We start from the raw sequence: 16,354 nt of genomic DNA on the forward strand, positions 1-16,354 counted from the left end.
TGGCTGGCATATAAAGGTCAAGTCAAAGATATGTAGGATTAAGGCTTTATGATGCTCCGGTTCTAGTAAAACAGACTGGGTACTTGTTTTGGTGTGTACTTGCTAATATAAGTATAGTACTGCACATATTAGTTGTTTAACTTTAGATGTCTCTTAATTTCTTTAGACTCCAGTTTCCTCACCTACAAAATAAAGAGAATATCTACTTTGCAAAAGTGAGAGTGAAAAGTAATGCATATGAAGTGCCTGTACAGAGCAAGTACTCAATAACTATTTGTTGAACTAAAAATAATACCAATATTCACCATTTATTAGCATCCCTATGTGCCAGACACTGTAAACAATTAAAAGACATCATTCTGGTACCCAGAGTACCATAGGAGATAGACATGCAAAAAATAAAAATAAAAAAGATAATGGAGATATGCAGTGGGACCAAAAGGAAAGAAACCCCTAAGTCAGCCTGGGGAAATCAGGAAGGAATGATAGAGGTGGTGATGCTTGAGCTATGAACTAAAGGTTGAGTAGTAGTTTGTCAGATAGTAAAGGGGAAAGGACAGTGCAGGGAAGGGCCACTGCAAGAAATTCCATGCAGAAGGATATGATATTTCAGTATCACTGAGCCTTAAAGTGTATGTGTGGCCAGGCACGGCGGCCCACTCCTTTAATTCTAACACTTTGGGAGGCCAAGGTGGGTGGATCACTTGAGGTCAGGAGTTTGAAACCAGCCTGGCCAACATGGTGAAACCCCGTGTCTACTAAAAATACAGAAAGTTAGCCAGGTGTGGTGGCAGCTGCCTGTAATCCCAGCTACTTGGGAGGCTGAGGCAGGATAATCACTTGAACCCAGGAGGTAGAGGTTGCAGTGAGCCAGTATCACGCCACTGCACTCCAGCCTGGGTAACAGAATGAGACTTCATCTCAAAAAAAAAAGATGTGTGTGTGTAAAACAGACAGTCTTTGTAGGAAATGATGTAAAGCAAGTAGGCAGGAGTTAGATCCTGAGTTACTTTTAGGCCATCCCAAAGAGTTTTTATTTTATTCCATATAGGTGCTAGTCACTGCAGAATTTTGAACTGACATATATATGATATCATCAGGGTTTTTTGTTTGTTTTAGAAAGATTTTTCTGTCAGTCATAAGTGAAATGGACCCCAGTCCATTTCACATTGGGACTGAAGGCAAAGAGATCAGTTTGAAAGCTATTGCGATATTTGAAGAGAAGACTGATAAATGCTTGAACCAGCACAGTGGCAGTTCAGATGGAGGGAGATGACTACAATAAAATCATCCAGACTTGTTGATTGACATGATATAGGAAGTGAGGAGCAGGGATGAGTCAAGGTTGATCCCCCTAGATTCTGACTAAGGCAGCTGGGTAGATGACAGTGCCATTCACAGAGACAGTGAATTCTGGCATAAACACCTAATAGATCAGGCTGGTTTATATCTCCATTATTCCCATGGGAGAAGGTTTAGGGGTGTGTGTGTGTGTGTGTGTGTGTGTGTGTGTGTGTGTAAAAGAACACAAAAAACCAGATCCCTCTCTTTGAGACCAGAATGTTTGTTCCCACCATAGTCAAAAGGATATTCCTGAAGATCCAGGGCTTGAAAAAAAATTGGGGGAAGATAAGAACTCCAGTGGTTGCTGCTTTTTTTGGCAGCCAGTGTAACCTAGGTGAGGACTTGGTTGAATTAAGAAATCTCATGTCCAGATCAGGCTGGATTTTTCTCTCTCTCTGTGCTCTGGTGTGTTTGCCACTCAGATTGCAGGTTGCACGTACCTACAGTGTGAAGTGTGCTGTTTCTGTGCTTGTTGTGCAGAGGAGTAGCTAGGCTGCTGGGAGGTCTGGATGAGGGTGGGGGTGGGGTGAGATCAAGTCTCCAGCTCCAAGAGGTCCCTTGGGGTGAAGTGAAAAGCTTGCTCTTTTGAAATGGTCTCCATTGGTAATTAACAACATATCAAGAATACCTTGGTGTCAAATTAAGGGAATTTGTAGGCACGATGCTGTTGGTAGCTGATCTCAATCATTCAAGGAAGCTGTTAAATCTGTGAACATTAGCATTCTGCCAGGTAATGAGATCTGGTCCTTAGCACCTCCCAGACACGCTGATTCTTTACTGTTTTTGAAACATCTCCCTCTCCTGGCTTCCTCCACCGTGCTTCTATACTGTCCTTGAAATCAATGAATGGTAATTTAGTGTATCTAGAGTATCACTAGCAAATGTCTGAATAAGAGAGGTTTGGTTTCCGCTGCGCCTCCTGTTACAATGAAAACCTGTACTGCATAAATTTAATTATCTACATTAATGTATAAGCCTTTTCTGCAAAGAGATGGATCCGTTTTTGAATAATCTGCAGAAGGGCAGAGTTTTGAATATATGGCAGTGGTTCTAATTAGCAGTTGCTCCAATATAATCGGACTGAGACGGAAGCTACTCATTTAGAATACTGGTTGATGACAACACTGGCTTGTACAAAGTGACCACTCTCCAATGGCTACTCTCTCTCTCTCTCAGTGGGCCGCAGGTTGCTAGGGCTCAGGCTGTGGCTGTTTTCCCCGCCGAAAAGGGGCGGGGTCAGTTGGTGTGTTAGGAAAAAAAAAGAAAAACCCATCTATGTTGGATTGTTACCTCCACAGAGGTAACAATCCGTAGACAAATATGCCGTTGAGCAGGGGGAAGGCGAAAAGATAGGTTGGGTTTTTTGGGGCGTGGGAGAGCGAGGAGGATAGGGTGGGCTTTTTCCCCCACAGTGCTGCAACGCATTAACCCTGCTGCTGTTGGGACGTTCTCTGCTCAGCCTATTGGCTGAGCCCGGGAGCCGCTGTCTGCCAATCGGGTGGTGAAAGGCAGACAAATCTACCCCGCCACCAGCAAAAACGGCGCGTAACCCTTACGGCGCCGGCCCAGCCGCGCCAGAGCTGGCGCGGGGAAAGGGAGATAGGTGTCTCCAGCTGCTGTGGCTGTTTGGGGCGGGTCGGCTTCATCCGCGTCTCAGGAGCAAGTAGAGAATTAGCGGCGGCAGCAATGCTCCGCAAGGTGAGAAGCTGGGCAGAAATCTGGCGGGGGGCTACCCTTTTGTTCCTCTTTTACCACCTGGGTTACGTTTGTGGGCAGATCCGCTACCCGGTCCCAGAGGAGTCACAGGAAGGGACTTTTGTAGGGAATGTCGCCCAAGATTTCCTGCTGGATACGGACAGTCTGTCAGCTCGCAGGCTGCAGGTCGCTGGAGAGGTGAACCAAAGACACTTCCGTGTGGATTTGGACAGCGGAGCCCTGCTCATCAAGAACCCAATCGACCGAGAGGCACTGTGTGGGCTCAGTGTCAGCTGCATCGTGCCCCTGGAGTTTGTCACGGAAGGTCCTTTGGAAATGTACCGAGCAGAGGTAGAGATCGTAGATGTGAATGATCACGCCCCCCGTTTTCCGCGGCAGCAGCTGGACTTGGAAATTGGGGAGGCAGCTCCTCCAGGACAGCGTTTCCCGTTGGAAAAGGCTCAGGATGCAGATGTGGGAAGCAATTCCATCAGCAGCTATAGGCTGAGCTCCAATGAACACTTTGCGCTGGATGTGAAGAAGCGCAGCGACGGCAGCCTGGTCCCAGAGCTACTCCTGGAGAAGCCTTTAGATCGGGAGAAGCAATCGGACTACCGCCTGGTGCTGACTGCTGTGGATGGAGGGAACCCGCCGAGATCTGGCACCGCAGAGCTCCGGGTATCCGTGCTGGACGTAAACGACAACGCCCCAGCCTTCCAGCAATCCAGCTACAGGATTAGTGTGTTGGAGAGCGCACCAGCGGGCATGGTGCTCATCCAGCTCAATGCCTCCGACCCGGACCTGGGTCCCAGTGGTAATGTCACCTTTTATTTCAGTGGTCATACCCCTGATCGCGTGAGAAACCTCTTTAGCCTGCACCCCACTACGGGAAAGCTTACTCTTTTGGGGCCCCTAGACTTTGAGAGTGAGAATTACTATGAATTTGATGTGCGGGCTCGAGATGGGGGTTCTCCAGCCATGGAGCAACATTGCAGCCTTCGAGTGGATCTCCTGGATGTAAATGACAACGCCCCCTACATCACAGTGACCTCAGAGCTTGGAACCCTCCCTGAGAGTGCAGAACCTGGCACTGTGGTAGCACTTATCAGTGTACAGGATCCAGACTCAGGGTCAAATGGAGATGTGAGCCTACGCATTCCTGACCACTTGCCATTTGCCCTCAAGTCCGCCTTCAGGAACCAGTTCTCCCTGGTGACTGCTGGACCCTTGGATCGAGAGGCCAAATCTAGCTATGACATCATGGTCACTGCTTCTGATGCTGGAAACCCTCCTTTGAGTACCCACAGAACTATTTTCCTCAATATTTCAGATGTGAATGATAATCCACCCTCTTTCTTTCAGAGGTCACATGAGGTGTTTGTTCCTGAGAACAATCGCCCAGGGGACCTGCTTTGCTCCCTTGCAGCCTCTGACCCAGACTCTGGCTTGAATGCGCTTATCTCCTACTCACTCCTAGAGCCCAGGAATCGAGATGTGTCAGCTTCCTCCTTCATCTCTCTGAACCCCCAGACAGGAGCTGTTCATGCTACTCGATCCTTTGACTATGAGCAAACCCAGACACTGCAGTTTGAGGTGCAGGCACGGGATCGGGGCAACCCACCCCTTAGCAGCACTGTGACAGTTCGTCTATTCGTGCTGGACCTCAATGACAATGCCCCAGCTGTGCTCCGTCCTCGAGCTCGGCCTGGTTCCTTATGTCCTCAAGCACTGCCTCCATCAGTTGGTGCTGGCCACCTAATCACAAAGGTGACTGCTGTGGACTTGGATTCAGGTTACAATGCTTGGGTTTCCTATCAGCTCCTGGAGGCCCCAGATCCCAGTCTGTTTGCAGTCTCTCGATATGCTGGGGAGGTTCGGACGGCTGTTCCCATCCCAGCTGACCTCCCACCGCAGAAGCTGGTCATTGTGGTAAAGGATAGTGGTAGCCCACCACTCTCTACCTCTGTTACTCTCTTAGTGTCCTTAGAGGAAGACACTCATCCAGTTGTCCCAGATCTTCGAGAATCTTCAGCTCCAAGGGAAGGAGAATCTCGTCTAACCCTCTACTTGGCTGTGTCCCTAGTGGCAATTTGCTTCGTCTCCTTTGGCTCGTTCGTGGCACTACTCTCTAAGTGTCTTCGTGGGGCAGCCTGTGGAGTGACCTGCTTTCCTGCTGGCACCTGTGCCTGTCTCACCAGATCTCGAAGGAGGGAGGGGCTTCCCCCTTCCAATGGGATCCTCCGAATCCAGCTAGGGTCAGATGATCCTATCAAGTTTGTTGATGTGGGAGGCCACTCTCACGGCTGTACACCCTTGGCTTCTGCACCCACTCGGAGCGATAGCTTCATGATGGTGAAGTCACCCAGTGCACCTATGGCAGGGGAGCCTGTTCGCCCAAGCTGCCCACCCTCTGATCTTCTCTATGGGCTAGAGGTGAGACCTTTGCAGGCTCAGCCAATGCTTGAGGGTTGTTCTGATCCAGGCATAGGGCTGAGCCATTTCTTAGAGAGTACTGGCCTCTCTGTAAGAGCCCATACTGATGTCACCATTTTTGTGAGAGGTAACTATGTGGTAGATGCTGTGCTTTGTAACTGTTTTCTGAATTGACCAGAGTTGTCACAATTTAGCATTGGGGGTGGGTCATGCCCATATCTGAGTAAGAAATGAAATTGGTGATCAAGAGTCAGGCTGTTGTGGAAGCATGCTGATGGACTGTGGGAGCACAGAGGCTACAGTGCACAGGGTACAGTGCACCAGGCAATCACTTGGACAAAGGTGTCTGTTTTCTCTACTCTTCCTGAAGGAGGGGATCAGGTCTGAAGTAACTTAACTCTAGGTTACCAATTCCCAAGGGATTGAGGGGGACTAAAATCTTTGTCTCACAGTATCTAGTACACCATGAAGGGACCTCTCTATTTGAAACACAGCAGAGAGCAGAAAGAGGAGCGAACTAAGGGAATAGAGAGGCACACATCAGAGTGGGAGCATAGATCTTTTGGTCTGGGTCTTCAGGACTCAGCTCAAGTCCCTACTGGGGATTTGAACTAGATGTAAATTGGAAGGCTGGGGTGAATTGGTCATTACCTTTGGAAAAAAGCAGTAAGTGAAATCACTTATGCCAGAAAACTGGTTTACAGTTGGCTAATTCATAAAAACAGCCACTCTGTGCATCTTTAAGTTAAGTTCTCCTGAATTTGGTGAAACCATGAAACCTAGAGGCCATCCATGCTTGGCCTCTGACCACCCTCCTGGGTGACCTGATTTGACCCCAGAAATGTTCCCCTACACAAAAGCTGTAACACTCATTCCACATTCTGAGTCTGGGGTGTCAGAAAAGCTGTCTTATGTCAGCTCACATTGAGATTTCCTCAAAGCACTGCTGGAGAGTCAGGGCCAGACTTTAGAAGGTTCTTACTAATGTTTTCTCTCACCTTAGTAGCATTCAGAAGGATGGAGGAGGTAGGGGGAATAAATGGGCTTTACCTCTTCCGGAAGGACAAGATTTTGCTGGTTCAAGCAAAGTGGTGGAAGCTTCTGAAGTCATGCAGGAAGTTGCTGGGACAGAATGCTGAGGAGTTTTGTATCACTTTGTCTTCCCTGTTGAGCACCATCTGAGCTGTCAAACTTTGCTGCCAAGGGGGCTGAATCAACCTGCAGCACGAAATGAGTGGGGAGGTAGGAAGCTTCTGTGACACAGATTTGCAGCGTGTGTTCCCAAGGTTTCCAGGATTGAGGAGACTTCATAATTGGTTGAAAGCAAACAGACTTTTTGGCCAATCAGACTCAGAGCCGAGGTGGGAGATCTGCTCTTCCAGCCCGCCTCTCCTCCTCCAGCTCCCCAGCTCCACTCAAATTCACTTTCCCTCCCCCCTGCCCACCCCCGCCACTCGGTGACTAAGAAGAACTGCTGCAGGCAGGCAAATCTCCGAGCAGTTTTTAAGAGGCTAGAAGGAGACATAAGAGACTTCAGCTGCTGCATTCCAAGCCCTGGGTCTACCTTGGAGACAAGACAGCACAGACTTACTCTCCAGGAAGGGACTTCTGGGTCATGGGGCCCAAGATACCCCCACAGCTCGCTGGGAAATGGCAAGTGCTGTGCATGTTGTCCTTGTGCTGCTGGGGCTGGGTGTCTGGGCAGCTTCGTTACTCAGTGGTGGAGGAGTCTGAGCCGGGGACGCTGGTGGGGAATGTTGCTCAGGATCTGGGCTTGAAGATGACAGATCTGTTGAGCCGCCGGCTGCAGTTGGGCTCTGAGGAGAATGGGCGCTATTTTTCCCTGAGCTTGATGAGTGGTGCCCTGGCAGTGAATCAAAAGATTGACCGAGAGAGCCTATGTGGAGCCAGCACCAGCTGCCTGCTTCCAGTACAGGTGGTTACTGAACACCCCCTGGAGCTAATCCGTGTAGAGGTAGAGATCCTGGATCTCAATGACAACTCTCCTAGCTTTGCCACCCCTGAGCGAGAGATGCGCATATCAGAATCAGCGGCACCTGGGGCACGATTCCCACTGGACAGTGCCCAGGATCCGGATGTGGGCACTAATACTGTGAGCTTTTACACTCTGAGCCCCAACAGCCACTTCTCTCTGAATGTGAAAACCCTAAAAGATGGGAAGCCATTCCCAGAGCTGGTGCTAGAGCAGCAGCTGGATCGTGAAGCCCAGGCAAGACATCAGCTGGTGCTTACTGCTGTGGATGGGGGGACCCCAGCTCGCTCAGGAACCACCCTTATCTCTGTCATCGTGCTGGACATCAATGATAATGCTCCAATCTTCCGATCCTCAGTTCTACGTGTGGGAATCCCAGAGAATGCACCCATTGGTACTCTGCTGCTCCGCCTCAATGCCACTGATCCAGATGAGGGCACCAACGGCCAACTAGACTATTCTTTCGGAGACCACACATCTGAGGCAGTGCGGAACCTCTTTGGCCTAGACCCCAGCAGTGGGGCAATCCATGTGTTGGGTCCCATAGATTTTGAGGAGTCGAGTTTCTATGAAATTCATGCAAGAGCCCGTGACCAGGGACAGCCTGCCATGGAGGGCCACTGTGTGATTCAGGTGGATGTGGGGGATGTCAATGACAATGCCCCAGAGGTGCTACTGGCCTCTTTGGCCAACCCTGTCCTAGAGAGCACACCAGTGGGCACAGTAGTGGGGTTGTTCAATGTGCGAGACCGAGACTCAGGTAGAAATGGTAAAGTGAGCCTTGATATCTCTCCGGACCTGCCATTTCAGATTAAGCCTTCTGAGAACCACTACTCGATGCTAACCAGCCAGCCCTTGGACCGGGAGGTCACATCCCACTATATCATTGAGCTGCTGGCCAGCGATGCTGGCTCACCTCCCCTGCACAAACATCTCACCATTAGGCTCAACATTTCAGATGTTAATGACAATGCACCTCGCTTCAACCAGCAGCTTTACACTGCTTACATCCCAGAAAACCGGCCTCCAGGCTCCCTTCTCTGCACCGTGGCTGCCTCAGATCCAGACATTGGGGATAATGCCCGGCTCACCTACTCCATTGTAGGAAATCAGATTCAGGGAGCCCCAGCCTCCTCCTTTGTGTATGTCAACCCAGAGGATGGACGGGTCTTTGCCCAGCGTACCTTTGACTATGAATTGCTGCAGATGCTGCAGATTGTGGTGGGGGTTCGAGACTCTGGCTCTCCACCATTGCATGCCAACACATCTCTGCACGTGTTTGTCCTGGACCAGAATGATAATGCCCCAGCTGTGCTGCACCCACGGCCAGGCTGGGAACACTCAGTCCCCCAGCGTCTCCCTCGCTCTGCTCCTGCTGGCTCCTTGGTCACCAAGGTGACAGCTGTGGATGCTGATGCAGGCCACAATGCGTGGCTCTCCTACTCACTGTTGCCACAGTCCACAGCCCCAGGACTGTTCCTTGTGTCTACACACACTGGTGAGGTGCGCACAACCCGGGCCTTACTGGAGGATGATTCTGACACCCAGCAGGTGGTGGTCCTGGTGAGGGACAATGGTGATCCTTCACTGTCCTCCACAGCCACAGTGCTGCTGGTTCTGGAGGATGAGGACCCTGAGGAAATGCCCAAATCCAGTGACTTCCTCATACACCCTCCTGAGCGTTCAGACCTTACCCTTTACCTCATTGTGGCTCTAGCCACTGTCAGTCTCTTATCCCTAGTCACCTTCACCTTTCTGTCAGCTAAGTGCCTTCAGGGGCACGCAGACGAGGACGGGGGTGGAGGGCAGTGCTGCAGGCGCCAGGACTCACCGTCCCGGGACTTCTACAAGCAGTCCGGCCCCAACCTGCAGGTGAGCTCGGACGGCACGCTCAAGTACATGGAGGTGACGCTGCGGCCCACAGACTCGCAGAGCCACTGCTACAGGACGTGCTTTTCACCGGCCTCGGACGGCAGTGACTTCACTTTTCTAAGACCCCTCAGCGTTCAGCAGCCCACAGCTCTGGCGCTGGAGCCTGACGCCATCCGGTCCCGCTCTAATACGCTGCGGGAGCGGAGCCAGGTGAGGGGCTCGGCGCCGCCCCGGGAGACCCCTGGGGGCGGCACTGGAGAAGCCGCCCGTCCTCTTAAAGGACTGAACTTGCATCCACTCCTTTCCGGCCTGCTCGGCCGCTGGCTGCGCTCCACCCGATTCTCGGGACCACTGGACTGTTTGCGCGGAACCAGAGGAGTGGCGAATTAGGGATGGGGCTCCGAGCACCGGGGGGTGGTGGCGACTATGGGTGAGGGGAGGTGGGACTGACCCCCCACTCTCACACTCAGAAAAGGCGGGGGACCCCGTCGAACTTCCGATGAATTTCAGGCGATTTCCGCGGGTGTCGGGGGTCCCGGGAGGAGGCAGTCACAGATCCACCCCTGCAGCCAGCCTCCTAGGCGCCGACTCCGGCTTGCTTGAGGGTCTTTACGTTTCCTCTTCGGTTTCTCCCCAACTCCCAGCATCTGTGATTTCGCCGTTACCCTCCCTATCTCTGCATCACCCAACCGCATCTGTTTGCAGGACTTAGGTGTGCGCGCGGGGCTCCTGCGCGTCCTCCCTGCAGGCCACTCCCACGGCCCACACACGGTGCACAGGCTCGCCACGCCTCGCCACGCCTCGCCAAACGTGCACGGACGCACGCACACACCCATCGCACTTGGACTTACGCGAATACCAGCTTTCACTCCCACCTGCTCGCAGCTCGGTTCACAGGCCTGTCCCTGGCCACTTGCAGCTCCCCTCCGCCGCTCCCTCCGCCGAGCTCAGGGGTACTCCTAGCTGATTGTGCCCGCCTTAGTGAGGGTCCCAGATCGGCGGCTGCCCAGGTCCAGGTGAGGACTCCAGAGCCTCTCACTTCTCCCACGCGCGCCCTGGGCTGGGCCAGGTCGCCTGGGGGCGGCCTGAGCGAGGCGCGGCGCAGAGACCGCTGGAGCGACTCAGCGCTCTAAGCGCCGGGTGGGCAGTACTCTACGATGGGCCCGGGGCTCCTCTCGAGGGTGGCGACCCCTCAACCCAGAAGCCTCGAGCAGGCGGACAGGCAGAGCTGCCCGGTAGCCCGAGGTGCAGCAGGGCTCGGTCTTGGGCGAGTGAGTGAGTCTCTATAGGACAGCAGGCCTGGCACTCCAGTGGCACCAGCGGCCCCTTCCTCTAGGAAGTGGAAACCTGGAGCGCCCTGGCTCTCAAAGCCCGGAGATACAGGCTTTTGGCGCCGTCGTGATCACATTGTTCCCAGCGATCTAGGGTCAGAGATTTGGAGGTGACCAAAGTATCTAAGAGTCTAACAAGTCCTGTCTCCTCTGGCAGATGGAAAGCGACAGGCTCTGCCTGCTGCCAGGGTGCCCTTATGTGTGAGAAAACTACAATCGTAAAAATCACAAGTTTCCCCAACTCCAGGAGCTTTTATTCAAAATATATCTGTGCCTAACTCTGCCCCTATAAAATCAGGATTGTATTCTGAAACACCCCCAGGTGATTTTGATAGCTGATTGAGAGAAACTTACTATACAACTCCTTTAAGAACCTCATCTCATTTGCTCTTCCTAGCATTGCTATTGGCTAGGTACTAACGTCCGTCTCTTATAACAGCTTCACAGAGGTCAAGTGACTTGCTCAAGTTCACAGAGCAAGTAAGAGGGAATCTAAATCTAATCCCTGTCTAACTCCAGAATTTGTGCTTTGAATTTTTTGACACTTGGAACTTTAAAAGTTCGAGGACAGGAGAGGAGGGGGCTTGCCTCTGCTGGGATTTTGCTTTTGCTGGGATGGGGCAAGGGTGGAGTTCCTTCTCTTTTAGGACATCACTTGTGGGGAAAGTCTTCTGTGGCTCCTCATTTCTGAGCAGCCTTCGCAGCGCAAACTTGGCCCAGGTGTCCTTAGGTAGGTTGAGTTTCCCCAGCTCCCTTTCCTGCTGTCACAATCGCTGCATCTCTGTGTAGATTCTGCTGTGTCTAGGAATGCAGTGGCTGAGGGCTGGCCATCCCTGTGCTTTTCTCCGTGGCAGCCCCAGAATGTTGCTGGTGACTCCTGATGCACCTGGAATGCTAGGATTCTGGGTTCTGCTCACATCACTGCCACCTGTGAGCCTTAGAGTGAGTCACTGGCAGTTCTGGAGCTTCCTTCTCCCTGGAGTAATCTGAGATTCTCACACTCTCTGCTTCTGGGAGCAAGTGTGAGTATTTAATTACCAGCCCACAGCAGAACCAGTGAGGAGATGGCTCTAGGAGTGCTCCATGAGAATGTGATGGGATAACACATCCCCTGGAAAGACCAGAGGGACTTGGGAATAAAGTGGCTGGCCAGAGCCCCACACCTTCAGCTAGGTGGGAGATGGCTACAAATCAGCCCCTTGGGACCCCTGGAGACTTAGTTGGCCCTGCTTGGAGGCTGTGGGAGCTGGATCCCTTCCCTCTGCATCCCTTCCATTTTTCTCTGTCTCAGACAGAGCAGCCTTGTTCTCTTCTCCTTAGTCACAGACCATTGTCTGGCACAGAGTTCTAGGAGTGAGAAGTGTCCCGGGACTTGGATGCCCTGCAAAGGCCCAATCTGGCATGACTCCTAAATTAATAATGTATTTAGCTGTGGGAAGAGATCCTTGCGAGCCAAGGGGCTGAAGGAGGTGTCCCTTTGAATGTGGCACTGCACAACCTGGCACCAAAAGGGTTACCCGGAGCAGCAGCCATCTTGCTGCAGAAGATGCTTTGTTCCCAGCTGAGGAGTTGAATAAATTCATTCTAGGGCTGGTGGAATTCTCATTGAAAAGCCTCTGCCACTTTAGGGGGCTTTCTCTGCATCTTTTCCCCCAGTTCCACAGAAGATGCCTTCAGTCCTTGAATTTTGGCTCAGGAGTTCTGACTCTGGGGGCAGGGAGGAAGGAGCCATTTGTGTAGGAAAGGAGTCTGAGCTTGCTCACTGTAGTCAGATGAAATGTGATTTGTCTCTTTGTTTCTGGTACCTCAGACCTCGGAGACCTGAGATATATTTTGTCTTTGGAGATGAGTCCACCCCTGCCCTCTCAGCCCATTTTCTTCTCTGTGCCCCTCCCCTCCTTCTCTCCCGGCCCATCCCCAGGGGCTCGGGTGACATTCTGACTTCTCACAGGTACTCAGCCCCTTTCCCTCTGTTTTCTCCACAGCAAGCCCCGCCCAACACGGACTGGCGTTTCTCTCAGGCCCAGAGACCCGGCACCAGCGGGTAGGTGACTGATTCTCCAGCCCACCCTCTTCTCTGCGGCATTTTCTCAGGGATGACGTGGGAGGAGATGGGGGAGGGCTCAGCATTTGCCACAAATGGCTTATCTCTCAGTTTGAGATCCCAGGGAGATCTTGGTGTGTGTGGGGCTGACACAGACCCCAGAAGGAAGAGGCGCCTGCCCTGACTGTTGTGGAAATCAACTCACACAATTGCCCCTTCCCTCCTCCCCACCACCTGCACATTCTCCTATGCCCTGAGGGCTCTGTGGAACCAAAGGATGGTCTTAAGCTGGTCTCTGGGTGAAAGCAAGGCTTTCTATACCCATGTACTGCCTAACCCCCTCCTCTGAGTTGAGCTGGGCTCTATTCTGACCCCCGGCTCAGGCAGAAAAACAATTGACCTAAGGAGGCCGTCCGCAGTCAGTGCCTCCTCCCATGCCTCCAGAGCCGAGGCCCACCAGAGCCTGGGTAGAGTGGAGGCAGCACAGCTGGAGACGGGACTGAGGAAGGACTGGGCAGGGCACGGAGCAGGCCTCCCTCATCCGGCCCTCCTCCCACTGTCCTCTGCCCCTACTTGTCCTGCCCTCTCTGTCTGGGGGGCGGTCTCCATGTCTCTGCCCCTTTTTCTTGAGTTTCTGTCTTTGCCACTTTCTCTTACCTCTAGGTCCTTCCTTCAGTCTCTATCTCGCTTTGCAGTCTCTGCCTCTCCCGCTCTTCTTTATCTCTGTCTCAGCTTCTGTACTGATTGCCGTGCCCTCCATCCCTGTCCTTTGTCTGCTTGCATTGATCTGTGCTGCCCACTGTGCCGCCATGGCATAAGTGCTCAATACATGTGGAGCTAGTGGCTACACGAGACTCAGACTCAGTCTCTTTCTCCTTCTCTAGCTCTGCCTCCCTGTCCTTGTCCTGGACCTCTTTTCTGTTTCTCCTTTCACCATTTCCTAGTAGTGCCCTTGTGTTCTATCTATCCCCAGCCTCTGTGTTTCTCCGTCTCACTATTTCTGCTTTCCTCTCTGTTCTCAGCCTTGCCATGTCTCTTTGTCTCTGTTTCTGTGCCTGTTGTCTTTTTCTGCCTTGTTCTCTGTTACTCTTTATCTCTCTCTTTTATCATGTCTTTTTCTCTGAGCCTCTGTCTCTGTCTCTCATTTTTTTTGTACTTGTGGGCGAGCTAGCACACACCCACCCCCACCACACTCTCTCCCTCCCTTGTCCCTCACACACAGAGCCTTTGATCGCAGCTCTCTACCACACACCCTCCCATCCAGGCAGCCCCAGCTGCTCATTTCAATCTGGTATGAATTCCTGCTGAGACAGGAACCCCCTGCGGGCTGAAGGGGAGGGAAACTTTAGCAGAAAGACCTTCAGTTGGTCTGAACAGAGTGGGATAGGCTCTGGGCCAGGCCTCCCAGTTAGAAGTCAGGAGCCTGGAGCAGTCCCGGAGCCCAGGGAGAGAAGCAGGAGCTTAGGCCACCTTACTCTACCTCCTCAATGGTTGAGTACTGCTGTCCACACTTGCCAAGTTGCTATAGAGGTTGAGCTTCCAAGAATCTTCCCTCCCCACCCCGCAAACAACCAAAGCCTTGCTGCCACAAGGATCCAGGAGCCCTTGGTGTACGGCAGAGATTCCAGCCTGGGCACGCACAGTCCTGTCACTGGTTTTAGGAATGCAAGGTGCTTCCTAGAAGGCCCCTAAAAAGCAGCAGATCAAAAGCTTGGGCTGTACTTGCCCCTCCTTTGACCCCAGCTGTTGCCCTTCTCCCTGCTGGCCTTGCCAGCCTTCTCATAAGTTATCCATTACGTCATTAATGTATTCACCTATTCAACAGATATTTATCTAGCATCTACTATGAGCAGGGCCCTGTGCTAAACATTGGGCTGTAAGAGTGAACAAGTAGGCCAGGCACAGTGGTTCATGCCTCTAATCCCAGCACTTTGGGAGGCCAGGGCGGGTGGATCACAAGGTCAGGAGTTCAAGACCAGCCTGGCCAACATGGTGAAACCCTGTTTCTACTAAAAATACAAAAATTAGCTGGGCGTGGTAGTGTCTGCCTGTAATCCCGACTATTGGGGAGACTCAGGCAGGAGAATCACCTGAACCCAGGAGGCGGAGGTTGCAGTGAGCCAAGATTGTGCCATTACGCTCCAGCCTGGGTAACAGAGTGAGATTCCATCTCAACAACAACAACAAAAAAAAAAAAAACAAGAGTGAGCAAGTAGATGTGATCCCAGAACTCATAGGCTTCTAGGCCAGCAGAGGAGACAGAAAATTTGCAACAAGTTATACACACACACACACACACACACAAATGCTGGGTGCTGTGGCTCACACCTATAATCCCAGCACTTTGGGAGGCTGAGGTGGGCAGATCATTTGAGGTCAGGGGTTCGAGACCAGCCTGGCGGCCAACATGGTGGAACGCCATCTCTACTAAAAATTAGCCAGGTGTGGTGGCAGGCACCTGTAATCCCAGTGACTTAGGAGGCTGAGGCAAGAGAACTGCTTGAACCGGGGAGGCAGAGGTTGCAGTGAGCTGAGATCATGAAAAAAAAAAGAATCTAGCTATAAATCATAGTAAGTTCTGAGAGGCAGAGAACAATGTGAGTGTAATGGGGAGGAAGATCAGGGAAGGCTTCTAGGAGGGGGTGACATTGAGAAATTCTAGGCCATTTATGTTCCCCCTACCTACCACCACCCCAGACCATACACTGTCTTTGAAGCAGAATTCACTGTTGAACCTGGAAGCCCCACCAACTGCCTCTCATGTGTCCTCTGAGGTGAGCACCTTACCCCTGTCTCAACTCCCTTTTCACCAAATGAGAGGCTTAGTGGCCTGGAATACATGTGGGAGCTCTTGGAGATATGGAGGAGAAGGTGCGGAATCTCCCTCCCTCCCTCCCTCCCTCCCTCTCTCTCTCTCTCTCTCTCTCCTCTCTCTCTCCACTTCCTTAGTTAACTTGTGGGGGATGCAACAAACATTTTTTTTTGTGTGTGTGATAAAGTCTTGCTCTGTCACTCAAGCTGGAGTGCACTGGTACAATCTCGGCTCACTGCAACCCCTGCCTGCCAGGTTCAAGCAATTCTCCTGCCTCAGCCTCCGAGTAGCTGGGACTACAAGTATGCACTGCCACGCCCAGTTCATTTTTGTACTTTTAGTAGAGACGGGTTTCACCATGTTGGCCAGGCTGGTTTCGAACTCCCCCACCTCAAGTGATCCACCCGCCTCAGTCTCCCAAACTGCTAGGATTACAGCCGTGAGCTACCGCACCTGGCCGCAACAAACATTTTTGATTCAGTGGCTCCAAAGTGGCCAAGATGAAATAAGCATTAGGATCTAGTCCAGTAACTTCAACTTCTCTCCTTCCTTCATTCAACAAATGGTCAGCGAGCACTTTCTATTGGCCAGGCAGTGTTCTCGATGTGGGAGGCCCCTGCCCTTAAGGAGTTTACAGTGCATTGAAGGAGATGAATACTGACCAAATAATAACAAAAATAAGTGTGCGACTGAAGCTGTCATAAGCACTAGGAAGAATTGTACCTGGTGGTGAGGACGTATAATAGGGATTTGACCTAGGGGGCAGGAGGACATCCTGGAGGAAATGAAGTTGTACTGAGATCTGAAAGATGAATATAAATTAACCAGCT

At 51.9% G+C, this 16,354-nt stretch overlaps 1 protein-coding gene across 23 annotated transcripts in view; it reads left to right on the forward strand.

Annotated features, from left to right (window-relative positions):
* The window catches only part of LOC105725069 (protocadherin gamma-C4), a 174,714-nt gene that overhangs the window by 142,520 nt on the left and 15,840 nt on the right, over positions 1-16,354 (forward strand). For 20 of the 23 annotated variants that reach the window (XM_012464291.3, XM_012464497.2, XM_064366426.1 and 17 more), the window contains exon 2: positions 12,654-12,712. In XM_012464291.3, the coding sequence (XP_012319714.2) occupies positions 12,654-12,712 (59 nt within the window). Of the gene's footprint in view, positions 1-929; positions 5,473-5,657; positions 9,548-12,653; positions 12,713-16,354 lie in introns of those variants that run through there. The other 3 variants (XM_012464181.2, XM_012465532.2, XM_012464038.2) reach the window with 3 other exon arrangements.

The sequence above is a fragment of the Aotus nancymaae genome, unplaced genomic scaffold (assembly GCF_030222135.1).
Source record: "Aotus nancymaae isolate 86718 unplaced genomic scaffold, 86718_ANA_hifiasm-v0.15.2.pri h1tg000064l_1, whole genome shotgun sequence".
NCBI classification, from domain to species: Eukaryota; Metazoa; Chordata; class Mammalia; order Primates; family Aotidae; genus Aotus; species Aotus nancymaae.